Source organism: Amphiprion ocellaris, chromosome 11 (assembly GCF_022539595.1).
Source record: "Amphiprion ocellaris isolate individual 3 ecotype Okinawa chromosome 11, ASM2253959v1, whole genome shotgun sequence".
In the NCBI taxonomy this organism is placed as follows: domain Eukaryota; kingdom Metazoa; phylum Chordata; class Actinopteri; family Pomacentridae; genus Amphiprion; species Amphiprion ocellaris.
This window is the reverse complement of record NC_072776.1, coordinates 23,798,181-23,817,795: the sequence shown is the minus strand read 5'-3', so window position 1 is coordinate 23,817,795 and position 19,615 is coordinate 23,798,181. Positions and strand designations below refer to the sequence as shown.

Sequence of the window (19,615 nt, the reverse complement as noted above, 5' to 3'; positions counted from 1 at the left end):
AGACCCGTGACCTGCAACTGAGACCAAGCTTTCTGACACTGGGCAGCACATTTTTCTCTAGAATACCTTGATAGTCATGAGATTTCATGAACTGGAACTTTTTGGCAAAGTACATCAGCTCTATGTTCACAGACGCAAAAATGAAGCATATCAAGAAAACAACACTGTCTCTACTGTGAAACATGGAGGAGGCTCTGTTATGTTCTGGGGCTGCTTTGCTGCATCTGGCACATGGTGTCTTGAATCTGTGCAGGGTACAATGAAATCCAATGATTTCTGCGATCATTGTGGATTTTTCTTTCATTAACTGAGGAGTACCAACAATTTTTTCCATATATATATATGTATATATATATATATATATATATATATATGTATATATATATATATATATATATATATATATATATATATATATATATATATATATATATATATATATATATATATATTAGTGGTGGGACGCGATTAAAAAATTTAATTACAGGCTTTGTAATTAATTAATCACAATTAATTGCAGTTTTGTCGAATAGCAATAATTGACACAATAAGTGAAGTTTTTCAATTCAACTAAAATTGTGGTTGACAGTTGAATCAATGAATAGACATATACGTGTTTATAATTTAAAATTTATTTTAAAAAAGGAAAATGGGACATATAGAAAACAGTGATTTTGATGACTTAAAGCCTGAATTTAGTTGTTTTTTCCACTGTATGGCACATAAAATCAGCATAAGTAGTTCAAGGAGCTTCAGAAAGTTGAAAATCCAGAGATTCATTCTGTTTTCATCTTTTCTGGGTCTGATAAATGGTGTCATTTTGATGGTTCTTTTTATAGGAATATCAATTTTTATTTATGTAATTTTTTATAAACAAAAATTTTATAATCAAGTTATTAAAAGAGATATTTTTGTTGTTTAGGTTATTCCTCCTCCAAGGAGGCAGAGCCTTGACGGAGTAAAAAGTTAAACCACAAAAATGTTTCATTTCTATTTATCTGCATTTTTCATCTGTCTGCTACATTCACAGATTACTGCAAATCTAAGTGCAATTATAGCGATTTTATTCAACATTTTAAGACTTTCTGTAAACTCAAGCGCTGTATAGAAAAGTGGTCTATTATGGGATGGCTACACCGTTAGCCGTTAGCATGACTCGTAGCTAACGTTAGCTCTGGTGCTAACAGCAACATGTTTTACATTGAGGTGATACCGTCGGCTTGAAGTGACGCAGTGATCAGAACACTCTTTGTTGTACAATTTGCACACAACCAGGCTTTTATCCAAGCTGCCATCGTGAAGATTTTTAAAAGACAATTTTCTGCCCAACAAGCTCAATCTCCTCTTCCTTCACTGCCTGACTTCACTCAGTGCTCTATATATATATATATATATATATATATATATATATATATATACACCCTGTGTGTGCGTGTTAATGTGGTAAATGACTATTCTAGCTGGAAACGACAGATTTTTAATGGAATATCTCCATAGGGGTACAGAGGAACATTTCCAGCAACCATCACTCCTGTGTTCTAATGCTATTTTGTGTTAGCTAATGGTGTTGAAAGGCTAATTGATGATTAGAAAACCCTTGTGTAATTATGTTAGCACATTTATAAAAGTGTGAGTTTTCATGGAAAGCATAAAATTGCCTGAGTGACCCCAAACTTTTGAACAGTAGTGTTTATGTTGTATTTACAATATTGTATAATATTACAATAAAAATTTTAACTCTTTAAAGTTACCACTCATGATCATGAAAAATACTTTAAAAAGAGCATACTTGAATTACTCAGTATACCATAATATACCATATCTTTAATGGGACAGCATTCACTTTTTATAAATATCGGAGTGGTTCTATATAGCATCATTATAATGGTAATGAACTGCCATACTTTTTCTGTTATTTTTGTACTTGATATTCGATTAAATAACAGCAAATGTCCTGTAGTTCACCATTAAATCATCAAAAGTGTACATTCCTGTTACTGATTTACTATCAAAAGCTTTTCTTTTTTTTTTTTAACTTTTGGTACCCCATTAATTTATTGAAAATGCCTTGTTTTCTTCTTCTTCTTTTTTTTTTTTACGGATATGAATGTCTGAAACAGATTTATTTTATGATAGTCATACTTAAAATTCTTTCTTTTCTTTCTTTTTCTTTTCTTTTTAAAAAAAAAAGTTAAATTTGGACAGATTGCTAGCATAAATCATTGGTATTATGGCACAAAGTCTGGGAAAAATACAGCTCCCTACACAATACTACAGATTATATATTAACGAGAAAGTGTTTTATTTATAATATAATTTATCTGTTTAAAACTATCACTATTATCATGATTTTTTTAAAAAAAAACATTGGAATATTTATACTTCAATCATTCTAAGCGTTTGACATAATGGACAGAACCTGTAATCGGCATTATTTAATTTTTATGAGGGTTGCAGCTTTTATATTGTAGATATACTGTTAAATGATGGAAAATGTCCTGTTTTTCACTATGGACACATAATTAAACGGCAGAAAAAAGACATAATTGACTAATAGAATATGTAGATTTACCATTAAAAGACAGAAAATGCTTTTTTATTTTTTATTTTATTTTACCATGGACAGATAATTTCAGTGTTTCTAGTTATCATCATGACAAATGTTGTTTGTTTTGTTTTTTTTTTAAACTGCTGCATTATTAATGCTGCCTAACATAATATACAGCATCTGTAATGGGACAACATTCAGTTTTTATGAGAGCTGCAGTGGTTTTATATACCATGAAGAGGATTAATTGGCTGAACTCACTGAATGTGAGGGAGAGTTTATGTTGCCTTCAATGCTCCTTGTAAATTCTAACTTCAAAGAGGCATTTATATACATTCATATTGCTTTATCTAATTGATTCACCCCTTTTACTCTTCTTGTTTGTATCAGTACAGGATTACAATGTTCTGGTGGTTTAAATAAATAATAAAAGATCTTTGATAAGTCTATTTTGAACCTGTGTGGAGAGCTCTCACATCTAGACTCTGCAATTTTACCCGATTCTTCTTTCCAAAACTGCTCAAGCTCTGTTGGAACTTGAGACTGTGACTGAACAGCACTTTTCAGATTCAGTCACAAATTCTTAAATAGATTACAGTAAATGTCAGCATTTTAGCTGTGATATAGAATTAATTCTAAGTCAAAGTGTACATCCTCAATTAGCTCTTTGAAGAGGTACAGACTGGTCAAATTACTGCACAAAAACTGGTTCTCATACTGTGCATAGAGACCTATCATTGTATCCATTATATATTGTATTTTTCTTGTTGTCTCTCGACAGAAAATTTTGTAGAAATCTGTTCTCACTTTGACATGGAAGAGTCTTTTATTATAAATATTTGTCCAAAAAGCCAACTTAAATGAAATGAAAAGAAATAAAAGGGTAAAACTTCCAAGCGGATGAATACTTTTTGTAGGTGCTGTATATAGATATACACTACCAGTCAAAAGTTTGGACACACCTTCTCAGTCAATGGTTTTAGTTTAATTATTGTCTACCTTGTAGATATATATATTTAAGACATCAAACCTATGAAAGAATACATACGGAATTATGTTGTACACAAAAATCTTGATCTTGTTCTTGTTAATCTTCAGTATTAATCTACAATGTAGAAAATGATACAAATAAATAAAAAGTACTGAATGAGAAGGTGTGTCCAAACTTTTGACTGGTAGTGTATATGAAAAGTATAGAATAAATGTTAGAGTTTTAAGTGTGATATAGAATTAATCATAAATCAAAATGTGCATTCTCAATTAGCTCTTTGAAGAGGTAAAGACTGGTCAAATTACTACACAAAAATTGGTTCTCATAGTGTGCATAGAGTAGGTCTATCATTTTATTCATTGTATATTATATTTGTCTTGCTATCTCCCAACAGAAAATGTTATATTTTTAATAGATTTGAAATATTTTGTTGAAATCTGTTCTCATTTTGACATGAAAGAGTCTTTATTTGTACATTTTTGTCCAAAAAAGTCAAATTAGACTGATAATGATTTGATTTTGAAAAGAAATAAGAGGCTAAAACTTCCAAGGGGATGAAAATTTTTATAGGTGCTGTGAATGGATATATATGAAAAGTATAGAATAAATATTAGAGTTGTAGCTGTGATATAGACTTAATCCCAAGTAAAAGTGTGCATCCTCAACTAGCTCTTTAAAGAGTTACAGACTGGTGAAATTACTGCACAAAAAAATGGTTCTCATAGGGTGCATAGGGCAGGTCTATCATTTTAATCATTATACATGCCATTTTTCTGGCTTTCTCACCAACAGAAAATGTTATATTTTTCATTGATTTGAAATATTCTGTAGAAATCTGTTCTCACTGTTCTCTGACATGAAAGAGTCTGTATTTGTAAATTTTTTTTTGTCCAAAAAGAAGGATTAGTAGACAGCTCTGGCTAAAAATTAAATTGACAATGATTTGATGCTGAAAAGAAATAAAAAGGTTAAACTTCCAAGGGGGTGAATACTCTTTTTGAATACTAGATAAAGACTTCTCAAATTACTGCAAAAATTGGTTCTCATAGTGTGCCTATCACTGTGTTCATTATCTTTTGTCTTTTTCTTGCTTTCTCTCAACAGAAAATATAATTTTTTTCGTTAATCAAAAAATATTTTATCAAAATCTGTTGCCATTTTGGCATGAAAGAGTCTTTATTTGGACATTTTTTTCCAAAAAAGGCAAATTAGATTGAACATGATTCAATGTTGAAAGCAATAAATATAAATACTTTCAGTAGGTATTGTATGTTGAAATATAATAACAATTAGCTTCCACAAATTAGTCCAACATCTGATTTGTGCATCCTGTGCAGCTGTGGAGCCGAGATGCAGAAGTTCAGAGTTGTCCTTGAACGCAGCACCACTGAAGGGGGAGGGTTGGTATCAGATAGCTACTCGGGCATCTTCCGTCCAGATTCGCAGCAGAGTAGGACAGCATCACTTCTTTCTCCCTGTGATCTGTTTCTGAGAACCGGAGTCAAGCTGGAGCCGGCGGTCCATTGCCCGCCACCGGAGCAGCAGTTCCAGTGGAGCGGGACCGAGCGGCAGCCTCCGCCCTGGACCGACGAACTGGCCGAGATGTCCCGCCACATCTACACCCGACACGGGATAGGAGACGGGCTGCAGAAGCCAGTGTTTCAGGTAGGAGCACTGGGGGGGAAGAAAGAAAGGAAAAAAAACTCTTCACTTGTACATTTAAACAAATCCCATGCAAATCTTATTAATAACACTGATGGGGATAATAACGCATCCCTAATATTTCTCAGCTGCACACTAAAAATGAACACAACACATTAAAGTCATTATCCTGCCCTGGTGAAGAAGATGATGCATTTTTCATCATCTCTAACTACTCCCCGAGGTGTCATTAGTCAAACCAGAGTGTCAGGTCCTGCACAGTGCTGAGAATTTGATCTATGCAAAAGAGAAATGAAATTGAGTGCTCAATTATTCAGCATTTTCTGATTGAGCTGCACTCGTTGATACATTAGGCGGCTCCAGTCACTTTTCGACACAAGAAAATTGAGGTTTTTTTTTTGCCAGTGTCAATTTGTAATTAGAATTTTTTTCTTTCTGTTGCAGATTTTTAATGTTATTTTCCATAAGGTATTGGTTAATGCAAAAAGCTCAAGTGTTAAAGTGATTAACAGAAAATCAGTCACTATGTTGATTAAAGTGTAATTATAGTTACTACCTTGTTCCTGTGAGAATTTCCTGTTTGTCTTAGAGTATATGCAATCTACATGTAGCTCGATGGCAAGTGAACTAATTCAACCTGCTCGTGATAATTAAGCACTCCAAAAGTATCAAATATGTAATGCTCAAGCTCTGGCTGGTTTACCAGTTAATTATCTTTGGATATGGGACTAAATTAACAATTTGAAGACGCCAAATTGGGTGTTCAGACACTGTGATAGCTTATAATTAATGGATTGATCAGGAAAATAACTGACAATTTCTAACTAATTAAGATGATATGATTAATTAGCACATTCCTAGATGGATGTAAATGCATAACTGAGTAAGCTATTCAAGAAAAATCCAAATTTTCATCCACAGAATGGATGCAGTTTTGGCACAATGCTTGTTTTACATTGTAATGACACATTTTGTGCTCATCTGAGATCTCAGAGCAACTTAAAAGATTATTTTGAAATTCAACTACTAAATTAATCAGCGACAATCTTGAGTAATTTTTTAATTGAATAAAAGTTTAAATTCTGAGTCCAGCTTCTTAAATGTGATTTTCTTTTCTGTTTTTTTTGTTCCTTTATTACACTAAACTGAATATCTTTGTGTTGTGGACAAAACACAACATTTGAGGATGTCACCTTGGGCTTTGGGAAACACCTTTTCACCATTTTCTTACATTTTATTGCCCAAATAACTAATCGATTAACCAAGAAAATCATCAGCGGAATGAAAATAGTCGTTATCCGCAGCCCTGATCCACTTCGCTCCAGATAATCTCTTCAGAGTCTAGGATGCCACACATGCAACGTTAGCAGAGTCGAGACGTGAAGCCATTTATCATAATTCACTCCTCCTCCTGTGTCTCAGGTGAAGTGTTACCTCAATGCACCCAAAATAGGTCGGCGGCGTTCATGTAAGAATAAATCCATTATGGATTTTTTGTCTCGGAAGGCAACAAATGATCAACTTGATATAATCAGGTCATCACAGAGGACAAGAGACAGTTGGATGGAGGGATAGAGCGTGGACCCCAGGGCCCGAGATGCTGGTGTGAATGGGGGCCGCTGACAGGAAGGTGCCCTTGAGTTTGTGTAGGAGGAAAGGAACAGGGACAACCATAGGGAGGAGGCAACACAAATACATAAAGTGAAAGAGGGGATTTGATTTGTGTGTTTGTTTTTGCCTCAGCAGGCTAACAGAGGGACGTACTCTAGACGCAGTCGACTGAAGAGGTCCGATGGCAGCACAACATCTACCAGCTTCATCCTCAGACAGGTAGGACTGGTCATTTATCAGCAGGAGTCAATATATGCAATTATTACTCGAACTTAGAGTAATGTTTTGAACATTTAGTGTTGAAATACTCTGTAGTAGAAGTGTTTAATGTGTTTTGTTGACTGGGGTACATCAGCCTGGTGACCTCATTATGATATCTTTTATTTACAGTCCATGATGGATACCAATAGTGATCTAAGAGTTTTAAAAATCTGGTAACAATAAATTAGCCAATGTTCATTTGTACCTAAAACATATTTTCTGAGTATCAGTTTAATTTAGTTATCAGAACATGTTGCCAAGAAATGTACAAAGCAGAAGTTATGGTTGAATAATCTACTTGCTTTTTGTTAGATTAACCAGAATTAGTTATCTGAAAAACACTCAGTTTAATTGATATTCAGCAAATATGGCTGTTTATGCTAAAAAAAAAAAAATTAACATTGGCTAACTCACTGATCAAAACAGTGTTACCAATGACTTACCATGTTTTTAAATGACTGCAGTTCACTTTATTTTTATTGCTTTTTGGCTGACATACAGTAAATTCCATAAATATCTGCAGTAAGTAGAGTGGTATTTAATATTATGCTGTACATAAAAGATTCTGATTCAGGTATGAAAAGTGAAACCAATCTAGAAGTGCCTTAAACCTGCATTCTCTCAAATGTCCAGCAGGGGGCTACTCTTGTGGTCACTATTGTATAGAAGTCTATGAGAAAAAGACCCAACTTCTCACTTAATTTATTCCCTCAGTAAACATTTTCTCATTGTGTTTTTGGTTTCTAGTTTCAGCTCTCATTCAATACCACATGATGTTAATTCTGTAAATTAGAATCCCATTAAGAGGAAAATGGAAACTAAAGTAGGGTGTAAGTGTGAAAAGTATCCTTGGGTTCTTCATACATGTCAACCCCAGTAACCCCCAGATAAATACCTGCATCACCCAGTTGAAGAATTCATAAAACCCTGATAAACAGGGTTGAGGGTTTCCCTAAAGTGGCCCCCGCACAGGGTATAAACCTTTTTGATTTGGGCAAAAACATGCCATCAGCCACAGGTCAACCTCAATTTATTCAATATCTGAAGAAATAGTTGTAAAAATCTGTCTGTGGCACCTGAAAAAAAGCCCAAATTCAGTAACAAAGGGATCTACAGCTGTTCCAAAATGAACAACCCTGGGCTCTTTGGGTAAGAGACACTTCGAAAAAGTTTGAAAAAAATTAAGTAGCCTCTCCACCTCCATTAGCAGACCAAAGTGAGATGAGAAAAACTCTTTAAAAAAGCTAGAATGTAAATTATTGTGAAGATCAGCTTTATAGAAGTTTGACAGGAAACGGTGATGTCATTGAACCTTTCCTAAAACTTGTCAGCTACATCGTTATTAAATTTGATGCAACAGCAGTGAAGCACAACAAATCTTACATCACTTTTTAATTACAGTCAAACCAAAAACCTCCTAAAAATCGTAACAGGTTGCGTTTTAATACCAGATCCTGCCCGGTGCATCGGCAGATGAAGCTCCAGGGTGGAAGGAATTGAGGAGCATGTAAAATATTCTGAGTTGAAAAAAGCAACTTTTGCATTTCAGCATGAAAATCTGTGCAAACTCCTGTTAAATCCATCAGGTTGTTTGTCTGTTACAGCTTGTAGTGAGCCGTATACATTAGACTAATGTGAATCTCATTTCTGACAGTGAATGAGGGAGCACATGTGGGGATTTATTGTTTAAAGAAAATGTTGTAAATCGTTTCTTTTCATGAGAGACTCGAGAACGGGGCTCCGCTGCTCCACTGCTGGTTTCTGACCTCAATCCTTCACTTCAACTTTCAGTTTGACTCAGAAAAATGAATGTCAAGCAAGAAGTGTACAAAAGCATCGTGACATCCGATGACGTGTTGCAGAGAACGTAAGCTTCTCGGCCTCGGCTGTAGTTTAGGGGAATCAGTGAATGGCCTTGATTAATATTAGCCGGGGAGTTTAGTGTGCCGAGCTGCTCATGAGGCGTCCAGTAGCCATGTATAATTCATAAAGGCAGGCCTGTTTGAACGCCGCCTTCTTTATACATGCCATTGTAAAACAAATTCAAATCACTTCTCTGTGTTAAGTCCCTTCTGTAATTCACAACACAGAAGGGACTTAACATGGACTTTGACATCCCGCTAACAAGTTACCAAGGGAACTGAGGCTGCAGAGGCCATTCAGCGACACAAGGACGGTTTGTCATTGGTTACCTTTGTCCCGAACGCCCCCTCTTTTTCCTTTTCACTGCCTACTTGAATTTTTCTCTGTACCTGACCTCAGAGTCATCCATCATCATCATCATCATCATCACGCCTCTCTTTGGAGACACAGTAAATCAGAACAAATCTGACTTTTTTTTCTGCGAACAAAAGCATGACAGCTTGTCAAATCCAATAGCCAGATGTGAATTATGAGAGTGCTGTTGGTCTGGCCTGCTGCTGGTTGTGTTTTCCACCACATGTAGGTCAAGGCTGTGACTAGATGGAGGGTGTGGGTCGCAGAAACCTTGCATCTGAAATCAATGTTTGCTTTAATTCTGTGCCTCTTTTAGCTGATTCTGCTCGACGGACGCTTACACTCCTTTTGTGCTTTAATTATAGCGAATGCACTGTATGTTCCAACTGTTGGCACAGTCGGTTAATTATTGCTGCATTAAATCAGCTTGGAGTTATTATGGCTCCCAGGAATGAGGAAAAAACAAGATGTAATCGACTATTATCTAAAGAAACTGCAAAAAATACAAATAAAAAAGTAATGTAGAAGGAGAGAGAGGAGAGAGAAAGTAAAAGCGCTTGCCCACTCCTTTTTCCTTATTAGATGCTCACAGATTTCTGTAACACCCCCGCTGTGATTTGTGTCATCCCCGGTGTGATCGTCATCAGGTGAGAAGAGGAGCAGTGGGCTCTCTTTGATTCCCTCATGTATCCATAGTAACAGCCGCCCTTCAACAACAGGGGTCAAGCCCGGAAGGTTGATTAGCAGGAAACGACATCTCCTCCTCCTCTTCAGCTTTTTTTTTCTTTTTACAGAAACTGCTCAAATGAAAGAAAAGAAAGCGGAGATGGAAGCAGTTTGTACAGAAAGTTATGGAGTCAGAATTTATGTCCACCTTTTTACTCTTTTTGCACATCATTTCCTGTTCTTCATGTGGATTTTAAATTGAAAAATCATGTCTCAATCCTCATTTTGTGCTCTTAAACTTCAGCTGCAGGGTGATTGGTATTGATTTGCTCTTTCAGCTCCTAAATAGAGAACTCAGTGTGTTGTGAGCCACCATTCAAGCCCCTAAAAACAGCCATTTTCATCATGAAGTAAAGGAGCACCAATCAAAACTACTTTTTCTTCCTTCAGGACTGTGTGGGTGAGGTTTCTTGAAATATGACTGACTGTTCTGGCAGCAGCATAAGCAAAACAGCAACTGTCATCAGATTGGGATTTAAATATTGGCCTTTTTGTCCGCTTCACACCAGACAAAAGCACAAAAATCCTGAAACTCTCTTCTGTGAAATGAGCAAAACTGCTTACTTTGGCAGAGAATAGTGCGTTTGTGTCAGATCCCACCACTAATACAGATTCTGATTGGAAAAATGTGTTGTTTCAGTGGAGTTTTGCAGCTACTCCAGATTAGCTCTAAGTATTAAGGTTAAAGGAGGATGAGCGTGGCAACTTGTCAGACTTGTCAATGAAAAGAAAATGTAAAAAAAGACAGAAACCTTCAAAGCAAAAATAATTGTTTTTAAATGCCAGTGTGGTCCCTATATCTGACTGATTCCTCTATAAAAGGACAGTATATTCCAGGAGAGGAGTCTGAGTCACTGCATGAGATGCTGTTACAGGGAGGTGGTGGCAGAAAGCTGATTCTCCCAGATGGTGCGCTGAGCATCGACATGCAGCGGACAGATGTTTCTGTGCATGGTTGGCCATCAGTTTTTGGAGGCCAACCTCTGAGATAAGAGGATGCAAAATGTCGGCAGATGTTTGCTGGGGAATAATCCAGAGCTGCAGCACTGAAAAAGCACCAGAGAACCTTTGCTCTGTTCCTCCAGTACTTGTGTTTGTTGATTTAGAATAGAATAGCCACTTTATTGTCAACCAGAACATACACTAGTTGGTGCACATCAGGCTGAAATTTCGATGCAAAAAGCTTGCCGTCAGATTGATAAAGAAAACAAAATAAAAAAAATTATTCTGAATAAAAAACAATTTCACTATATACATGTTAAAAAAAATATAAAAATATATATATATACACACACACACACACACACACACACACACACACACACACACACACACACACACTCACCTGTAAACATACACATCACACTTTTATTTTACAGAGCAGATGTAGTAGCAGAATTGCACGTAACATTGAAATGTAGCAGCAGTTATATTTCACAGTGACTACGGGTGCCCAGAAGGATTATTGTGAGTTCAAGAGTCTGATGGTCTGGGGGATGAAACTGTTACAGAACCTGACTGTTCTCATTCTGATGCTGCAGAACCTCCTCCCAGAGGGGAGCAGGGAGAACAGTCCATGGTGGGGGTGAGTGGAGTCTTTGATAATGTTGCTTGTTCTGCTGAGACAGCGCTTGTGTGCAACATCCTGGATGGATGGAAGAGAGGTCCCGATGATCTTCTCTGCCTCCTCAGCACCCTCTGCAGCGACTTCCTATCTGAGGCCCTGGAGCTGCCAAACCAGATGGAGATGCAGCTGGTCAGCAGCTCTCTATAGTGCCTCTGTAGAAGGTGGTCAGGACGAGAGGGGACAGCTGTGCTCTCTTCATCCATCGCAGGAAATGCAGATGTTGCTGAGCCCATTTGACCAGTGATGATGTGTGTAATGACCAGTCCAGACTGTCCATGATGTGCACCCCCAGAAATTTGGTGCTGCTGACCACCTTCACAGATTTATTGTCAATGATGAGAGGTGAATGGCTGGGCTGCTTCCTCCGGAAGTCGATGATTAACTCCTTGGTCTTCTCGACATTCAGGAGCAGATTGTTCACGCTGCACCAGTCCACCAGTCACTTCACCTCCTCTCTGTAGGACAGATCGTTATTGTCCTGAATGAGGCCCACTACTATTGTGTCATCCGCATACTTAATGATGTGGTCTGAGGCGGGTGCAGAGCAGCAGTCATGCGTCAGCAGCGTGAACAGTAGTGGGCTCAGAACACATCCCTGTGGGGATCCGATGGAGGCAGAGATGGAGCTGGAGATGGTGTTTCTCACTCTCACTGACTGTGGTCTGTTAGTGAGGAAGTCTAGCAGCCAGTTGCACATGGGGGTGCTGATACCCAGTGGACTCAGTTTGCTTACCAGCTGCTGAGGGATGATCGCATTAAATGCTGAACTGAAGTCAGCCATTAGCATTCGCACATACACTATATTGCCAAAAGTATTCGCTCACCTGCCTTGACTCGCATATGAATGTAAGTGACATCCCGTTCCTAATCCATAGGGTTCAATATGACGTCAGCCCTCCCTTTGCAGCTATAACAGCTTCAACTCTTCTGGGAAGGCTGTCCACAAGGTTTAGGAGTGTGTTTATGGGAATTTTTGACCATTCTTCCAGAAGCGCATTTGTGAGGTCACACACTGATGTTGGATAAGAAGGCCTGGCTCTCAGTCTCCACTCTAATTCATCCCAAAGGTGTTCTATCGGGTTGAGGTCAGGACTCTGTGCAGGCCAGTCAAGTTCATCCACACCAGACTCTGTCATCCATGTCTTTATGGATCTTGCTTTGTGCACTGGTGCACAGTCATGTTGGAAGAGGAAGGGGCCAGCTCCAAACTGTTCCCACAAAGTTGGGAGCATGGAATTGTCCAAAATGTCTTGGTATGCTGAAGCATTCAGAGTTCCTTTCACTGGAACTAAGGGGCCAAGCCCAGCTCCTGAAAAACAACCCCACACCATAATCCCCCCTCCACCAAACTTTACACTTGGCACAATGCAGTCCAACAAGTATAGTTCTCCTGGCAACCGCCAAACCCAGACTCGTCCATCAGATTGCCAGATGGAGAAGCGCGATTCGTCACTCCAGAGAAGGCGTCTCCACTGTTCTAGAGTCCAGTGGTGGCTGCTTTACACCACTGCATCTGACGCTTTGCATTGCACTTGGTGATGTATGCAGCTGCTCGGCCATGGAAACCCATTCCATGAAGCTCTCTGCTGAAGCACTGTTCTTGAGCTAATCTGAAGGCCACATGAAATTTGAAGGTCTGTAGCGATTGATTCTGCAGAAAGTTGGCGACCTCTTGGCACTATGCACCTCAGCATCCGCTGAACCCGCTCCGTCAGTTTACGTGGCCTACCACTTGGTGGCTGAGTTGCTGTCGTTCCCACACACTTCCACTTTCTTATAATACAGCTGACAGTTGACTGTGGAATATTTAGGAGCCAGGAAATGTCACAACTGGATTTGTTGCACAGGTGGCATCCTATAACAGTTCCACACTGGAATTCACTGAGCTCCTGAGAGCGACCCATTCTTTCACAAATGTTTGTAAAAGCAGTCTGCATGCCTAGGTGCTTGATTTTATACACCTGTGGCCATAGAGCACATACTATACATACATAGTGAGCGAATACTTTTGGCAATATAGTGTAGGTATCCTTGTCCTCCAGATGTGCCAGGCTCAGATGGGGAGCAGAGGAGATGGCATCCTCTGTGGAGCGGTTCGGCCGGTAAGCAAACTGGACTCGTGGTTGGCAATCATTCATGCTGGTGATCACTTGTTGATCACTGGACTCGAGTCCAGGGGGCAGTGTGGTGATGATGTGGTCCTTCACCAGCCTCTCAAATCACTTCATCATTACGGGTGTACGTGCTACAGGACGGTAGTCATTGAGGCAGGTGATGGTGGATTTTTGGGCACTGGTATGATGGTGGCGGATTTAAAACAGGATGGAACAACAGCCTGCTCCAGCGAGGTGTTAAAGATGTCCGTAAGCACCTGTGCCAGCTGGTCAACACATTCCCTGAGTACTCGTCCTGGAATGTTGTCAGGGCCTGCTGCCTTGCGTACATTCACTTTCCCCAGGGTCTTACGGACTGCAGCCACGCTGAGATTCAGTGCTGTTTCATTTAGTGAGCTCATATGCATTTTTTTTTATTTTGTGCATTTGCATGTGACTCACAAGTTATCTCTATGCATCTGCAAGATGACAGTAAGCCTCCTACTAACTGTGGGTGGCAGTATATCAATACTTAAAGTGAACTGATAGATTCTGAGGGAATGGCAAGAAAAACGGTGGGAAATTTTGAAGATGCCTTCGAAGACTGACAACATCCTTGAAAGTGATCACATTTACTTTGCAAAGTTAGACCTAGAGGAAAGTCTTATTGCTAAAAGTTGTGATTCTCATTTTTAGCCTTGTTTAAGTTTCAGTCTTGTCTAATGGCTCAATTTTTTCTCAGTTGAGCTACATATGGGCTTTATATTTCCAAAAAATGAGCAGCAAGGTTGGGAAGGTTTCTGCGTTTAAAATGTCTCAAATGTCAAGTGCTCCTATCTCACCTATTTCTCCTTGTTAATTTAGGAGAAAAATATGAGAAACATATCAGACAAATTAAAATGAAGCTGAAATGAGAATCACAACTTTATCTCTAGTTATAGAAGAGCAAGTTCTGAGCAGTAAGATTTTCCTCTGGGGAGGTTCTGTTTGTCTTACATGTCACCTAGTTTCATTATTTTGAATCCTTTCGGTGAACATAGAAGCATACTTGACAACAACACAGCTCATATCACAGCTGGTTGTTTATCATATGTATTGCAGTATATAAAGAACCTATAAAGCATCTTTTGGAGTTTTTGACCAGTAGTACCGCTAGTTAAATTCATAATGTGAATAAGAATAAGAGTCATTTAATACTTCCACTGACTGCACAGAGTGATGACATTTGGTGAAGGCGTTGTAAATAATATAATAAACTTAGAGGCTGATCTATAGTTTTGCAGTCAAGTCATTTATTTAGTAGTACTTACTCCTTCCACCTATCAGAGGTCTTCCTTCCCGCCACACCTACCTCACCTGCTCCCACTTCACCAATCACCACCCTGCATCCACTTCCCTGATTCCTGCAGCAATGTTACTGGTCACAATTTACTGTTTTGGTTTTGTATTCTTTGTGTCCTTGTTTTCGAACGTATCATCAGCTTTTAGTTTGTATAGCTCTTGTACCTAAACCCTGTATTTTGACTCAGTTTGAGGCCTCTACTACAACGAAAGTTCAACATACTCTTTTTGGTAAACAGCCACAGTCAGGTCGGTGTAATAAAGCTGGTTATCATCCGGTAAGTAAATCCAGGGTTTCTGAACCTGGATATTAGTGTGTTTACCTGAACGAGGTAGAATTGGCATCGGATGACCAATCATGGACAGGTCTATTTCTTACAAAGGAAAGCAAACTATAATATTAGAGAAATACAAACTTTTAAAAGTAACACAGCTGCAGCAACCAAAGCAGGACGGAAAGCTGCAAACTGCACAGATTTATTTACATCACTACATAGTTATTTGGGCACGAGTAGATCTGACTATAATTTCTGATGTATATTCTACAAGATGAATGTGCTGCTTGCATGTGTTCTTCTTTGTCTCGTAAGGCAGTTTTAGTTATATTCTTTCATCTGCTTGGCAATGGTCAACTGAACAGATACAAAAACATCATACAAGTAGATTTACTACCAAGCTTACAGGGTTAACAAATGGCCTATAAGGATTCAGTGTTTTAGTCAGTTTCAGCTTTAAGATTATATCGCTGTACAAAGGAATATAGGACAATGGAATGGTTTTGAAATCCGTGCAGATCTTTAAAACTCTAATCTTCCCCTTTTAATGTCTGCTCACTGAGCTTCATGGCATGTTTAAGGAATGCTGATGATATTTACTAAAACAACTGAGTGGTCAGTGGATCGTGTTTTAATACATATCGATCTGTTATCTGGAACCTGACTCCGAGCAGCATAGAAGTTCAGCATAAGTTACCATGCTAAGAAATTAACCACTGTCGTAGAGTTAAACCTGAATTAACCTTGCTAACCTCAAATCCTGCTTCATAGTACATAGTTCTCCGTATCTTTGTAACCTTTCACCAGCTTAGTGTTTATGAAGCTCGCTGTTTGCCTTTGCAACCTGCCTTTGTGTTATGTGCCTGGGTCCTCTTTTCTAAACTTTGACAATAGCAGCTAAAGTTCAGTGAAGTAGATGTCTTCTAAAGCAGAGGAATATTCAGATGGCAAACCCAGACAAGAACTTATTGAAACCAATCTCCCCTCCTTACATGGAAGCAAATGTACTAAACATTTTGTACAATCAAATCAGTTTGTTCTTATCAAAGTTCAAAAGTGAATTAATTCATTCATTTGACCTTTACTGAAATCTCAAGGAGTCAATGAGGCCAAGCCCTCATTTACAATGATGTCGAGAGTACACTCAACAGGATAAAAAGGCAGCATTCAATGAAACAACAAAGAAAGAAGCACAGTTAAAGACGGTCACATTCAGAAACAATATCGTCAGCGATCATGGATTTGAACTGGCCAAGAGATACGGCTGCACCAAGTTTTAATGTTCCAACTATGTGTGTCTGAAAAGCTAAAAGCAGTATTGCCACCTGCAGTGTAGGTACTGTGTGGGACTTCATTAGCCAACTGCTTGAGTGAGTTGAATAGTTATTTTGAGATGAATTTAACAGGGAAGTGATGTATTGTGGCTTTTTGACAATCAGTGTTTTCTAGATAAACAGAAACCAATGCCTGTCTTGCCTTACTGCTAGAAGTGGCCAGGAAACTTTTTATACAATAAGGTGTTGGGTTTGTTTTCCTTGTTGTTGGACAAAAGTGCATCCAAAAAGGTTGGAGAAATTTCCATTTTGGATTTGGAAGCATTTATTTTGAGATAGCCTATGGTTTCCCACAAGGTTAACTGATGTATGTTCAAAAATCAACCTTAAAAACACCTGCCTCATTTTGCGAAGATCTCCCTAGTGCCACCGGACTTTGGAGATGGCATCTCTTGAGGTGTTCTGTGGTGTCTTGAACGGGGATTTTGGCCATTGATCCCATGGTTCCTGTGAGCTGCACTCTCTGTGGATCAGGCTTGTTCTGGTACATTATGTGGATGAGACTGGAGAGTTTGGAGGCTGAATAAACATCATGGGGTTGTGAGCTGATCCTGAGAAGTTTTTGGGGTATGGTGGGTCACATTGCTACTAAAAGAGGCCATCAGGTAGTGCTGTTGGGTGGTAAATGTCAAACTAACATCCATAGTAGTGTCAGGACCCAAGATTTCTCAACACAACTTTGCTTTTTAACAACATGATCAATGTTACACACTCAGCCTGCCAGTCGTTTTAATGTTGTGGCTGATTGGGGTTTTGTTAGAACCCTACAGTATATTCTCATGGGAAACCTTGTTTGTGATGGAAATTACACACTGAACACTGCACATTAATGAATTCTGGAGGGCTGTTAAGTGTTTCACCGGTCGCAACCTCAGACGACGTTTTAGTCATTTTCCTATTCCTATTTCAACTGAAATAGTGTTGAACCAAAGATCTTCTTTTTAAAGAACAGTCTGAATTAAAGTCTTAGCCCATATTTCCATCCAGGGTCAGTTTAAGTTTAATTCCCTGCTGTCTGAAATGTAAATCTGGAACTTCTCCTATTGGGATGGTAAAACCTACAATGACACCTCAGAAATGTAATTTAATTTACATTTCTGAATCGCAATACATCAGAGACATCACTTTAATATAATTTTTCAGCTTGCAGGCTGCAAAATGATAAGGAGGCGACTCCACACTGCTAATCCCCCTTATGTAGGTCACATGGCTCAACTCAGCAGTCGTTTATTCGTGAATTACTTGGTGGGGTTTGGCCACTGCTGTCATAACTCATTGCTGGTAGCACACACTGGTCTTCTGAGTAAATCTGTAACCCATGGAGACCAGGTAACAAATTACACACGAACAGCACAATTATGGAGGGAACAAAATACTGTTGGATTGTGAGTTTCTGTCTATTTGGGGCCTAATTTTGTAAGTGAATCCCACATTTAAGCACGAAAAGTGACAATGCACACATAAATCTGTACATAACATCAGGGCTTGATAGTATAAATTATTTTTATTTTTAATCATTTGATAAAAATAATCAGTGGATTATATTAAGGTGCCAGCTGTTACCTGCAGTGCAGTTTGTATCTTGGATAGGGATATTTGTTACATTTCATTCGTCGTATTTCTCTTTCTATGCAATGTTACCTGTCATATCTTCACTGAGCGTTGTCTAGTAATGACATAAAATGCTTGGAAAATATTTGAAGTGATCATATAAAGTGAAAAATGAGTCCTTAAAAAGCTTCTTTTGTCCAGCAATAGGTTGAAAATTCAAATATATTTAATTTAGTCATAAAAGCAGCAAATACTTTTACCTTTAAAGGTGTTTTTCCATACTTATTATTAAATGAGTCATCAAGTATCCAAATTGCATTAATTATTCCATCATTTTATCTCTGATGTATTCAATTAATGAGTAGCTTTAACTCGACCTCTGGTAACAAATTTGTTATAGTTGACTTTCATCTACTTGTGGATTGTCCAAACCTTAACGGTAACTACTTTCTGCAGAACTCTAACTCTAATCGTAACAATAAATCTAGTCATAATTCTAACCTTGGTCGATATAGCAGGTCTTAAGCTTAAAATTGTTTCTTAACTTGTAGAGGGTGAATGTTTGTCCCCACAAAATGACAGCTTTCAAGTATGCATGTATGTATCTTCTCCATGATTGTGGTTGCGTGTACTGAATTACACTGGGAAATACACAGTATTAATACAGTTTGGACAGAAATTTACTCAAACTCTAATATTTTAATATTTTAAGATCCTGGAATTCTGATTTTCATGAGCTGCAAGCCATACTCAACAAAAGGAAAACAAAAAAGAGACATCAAATTTTTCACTTTACATATAATAATAATTATTATGTGGATGTACCTGTTTAGAGCTCTCGATAGAATCACTCACAGTTCTCTATAGAATTATTCCAGATTGTACACATCTTTAAATTATATCCTTGATCTTGTTGTGAACTCATTTATTTTACTCTCCACAGCCATAGTGCTTTGAAAACATGTTGCAGATTGTTAACCTTTCTACCGAGTGCTCAGTTTAGACTTTTGTTTCTGGTAATTTACATCACTTTGATAATTGTCACAATGGATTTTCTAGTTCCCAAACAGTAACTAAAGAGATAGTTTTTACCTTTTTAAATATGTGTTTAGGGTGTTTTTGTGATTTTATTGAAGGACAAATGGGAGATACAAGGAAAGAATCAGGGCAGTGATTTGTTCTTGGGTATTTAAACTATCGTTGCTATTCAGGGCATCAGCGCTGTGGGATATACACCCTAACCACTTAGATATCAGATTTCCACAAGTAAAGAGCTCTAGTTGCAGCCTTAAGTAATGCTTTCCGGATCACAAAACTCACCTTAGCTCCGCTGTGCCTGCTCAAGATCAGACTTAAAGCACATTTATCCTGTTACTGT

The 19,615-nt window shown here is 38.2% G+C and overlaps 1 protein-coding gene across 4 annotated transcripts in view; it reads left to right on the top strand.

Moving 5' to 3' along the window:
• The first annotated feature begins 4,890 nt into the window (after positions 1–4,890).
• The window catches only part of cacnb4a (calcium channel, voltage-dependent, beta 4a subunit), a 63,905-nt gene continuing 49,180 nt past the window's right edge, over positions 4,891–19,615 (top strand). For 2 of the 4 annotated variants that reach the window (XM_023263581.3, XM_023263565.3), the window contains exons 1-2: positions 4,891–5,204; positions 6,945–7,031. In XM_023263581.3, the coding sequence (XP_023119349.1) occupies positions 5,142–5,204; positions 6,945–7,031 (150 nt within the window). In that variant the 5' untranslated portion in view covers positions 4,891–5,141. The remainder of the gene's footprint in view (positions 5,205–6,944; positions 7,032–19,615) is intronic. The other 2 variants (XM_023263591.3, XM_023263574.3) reach the window with 2 other exon arrangements.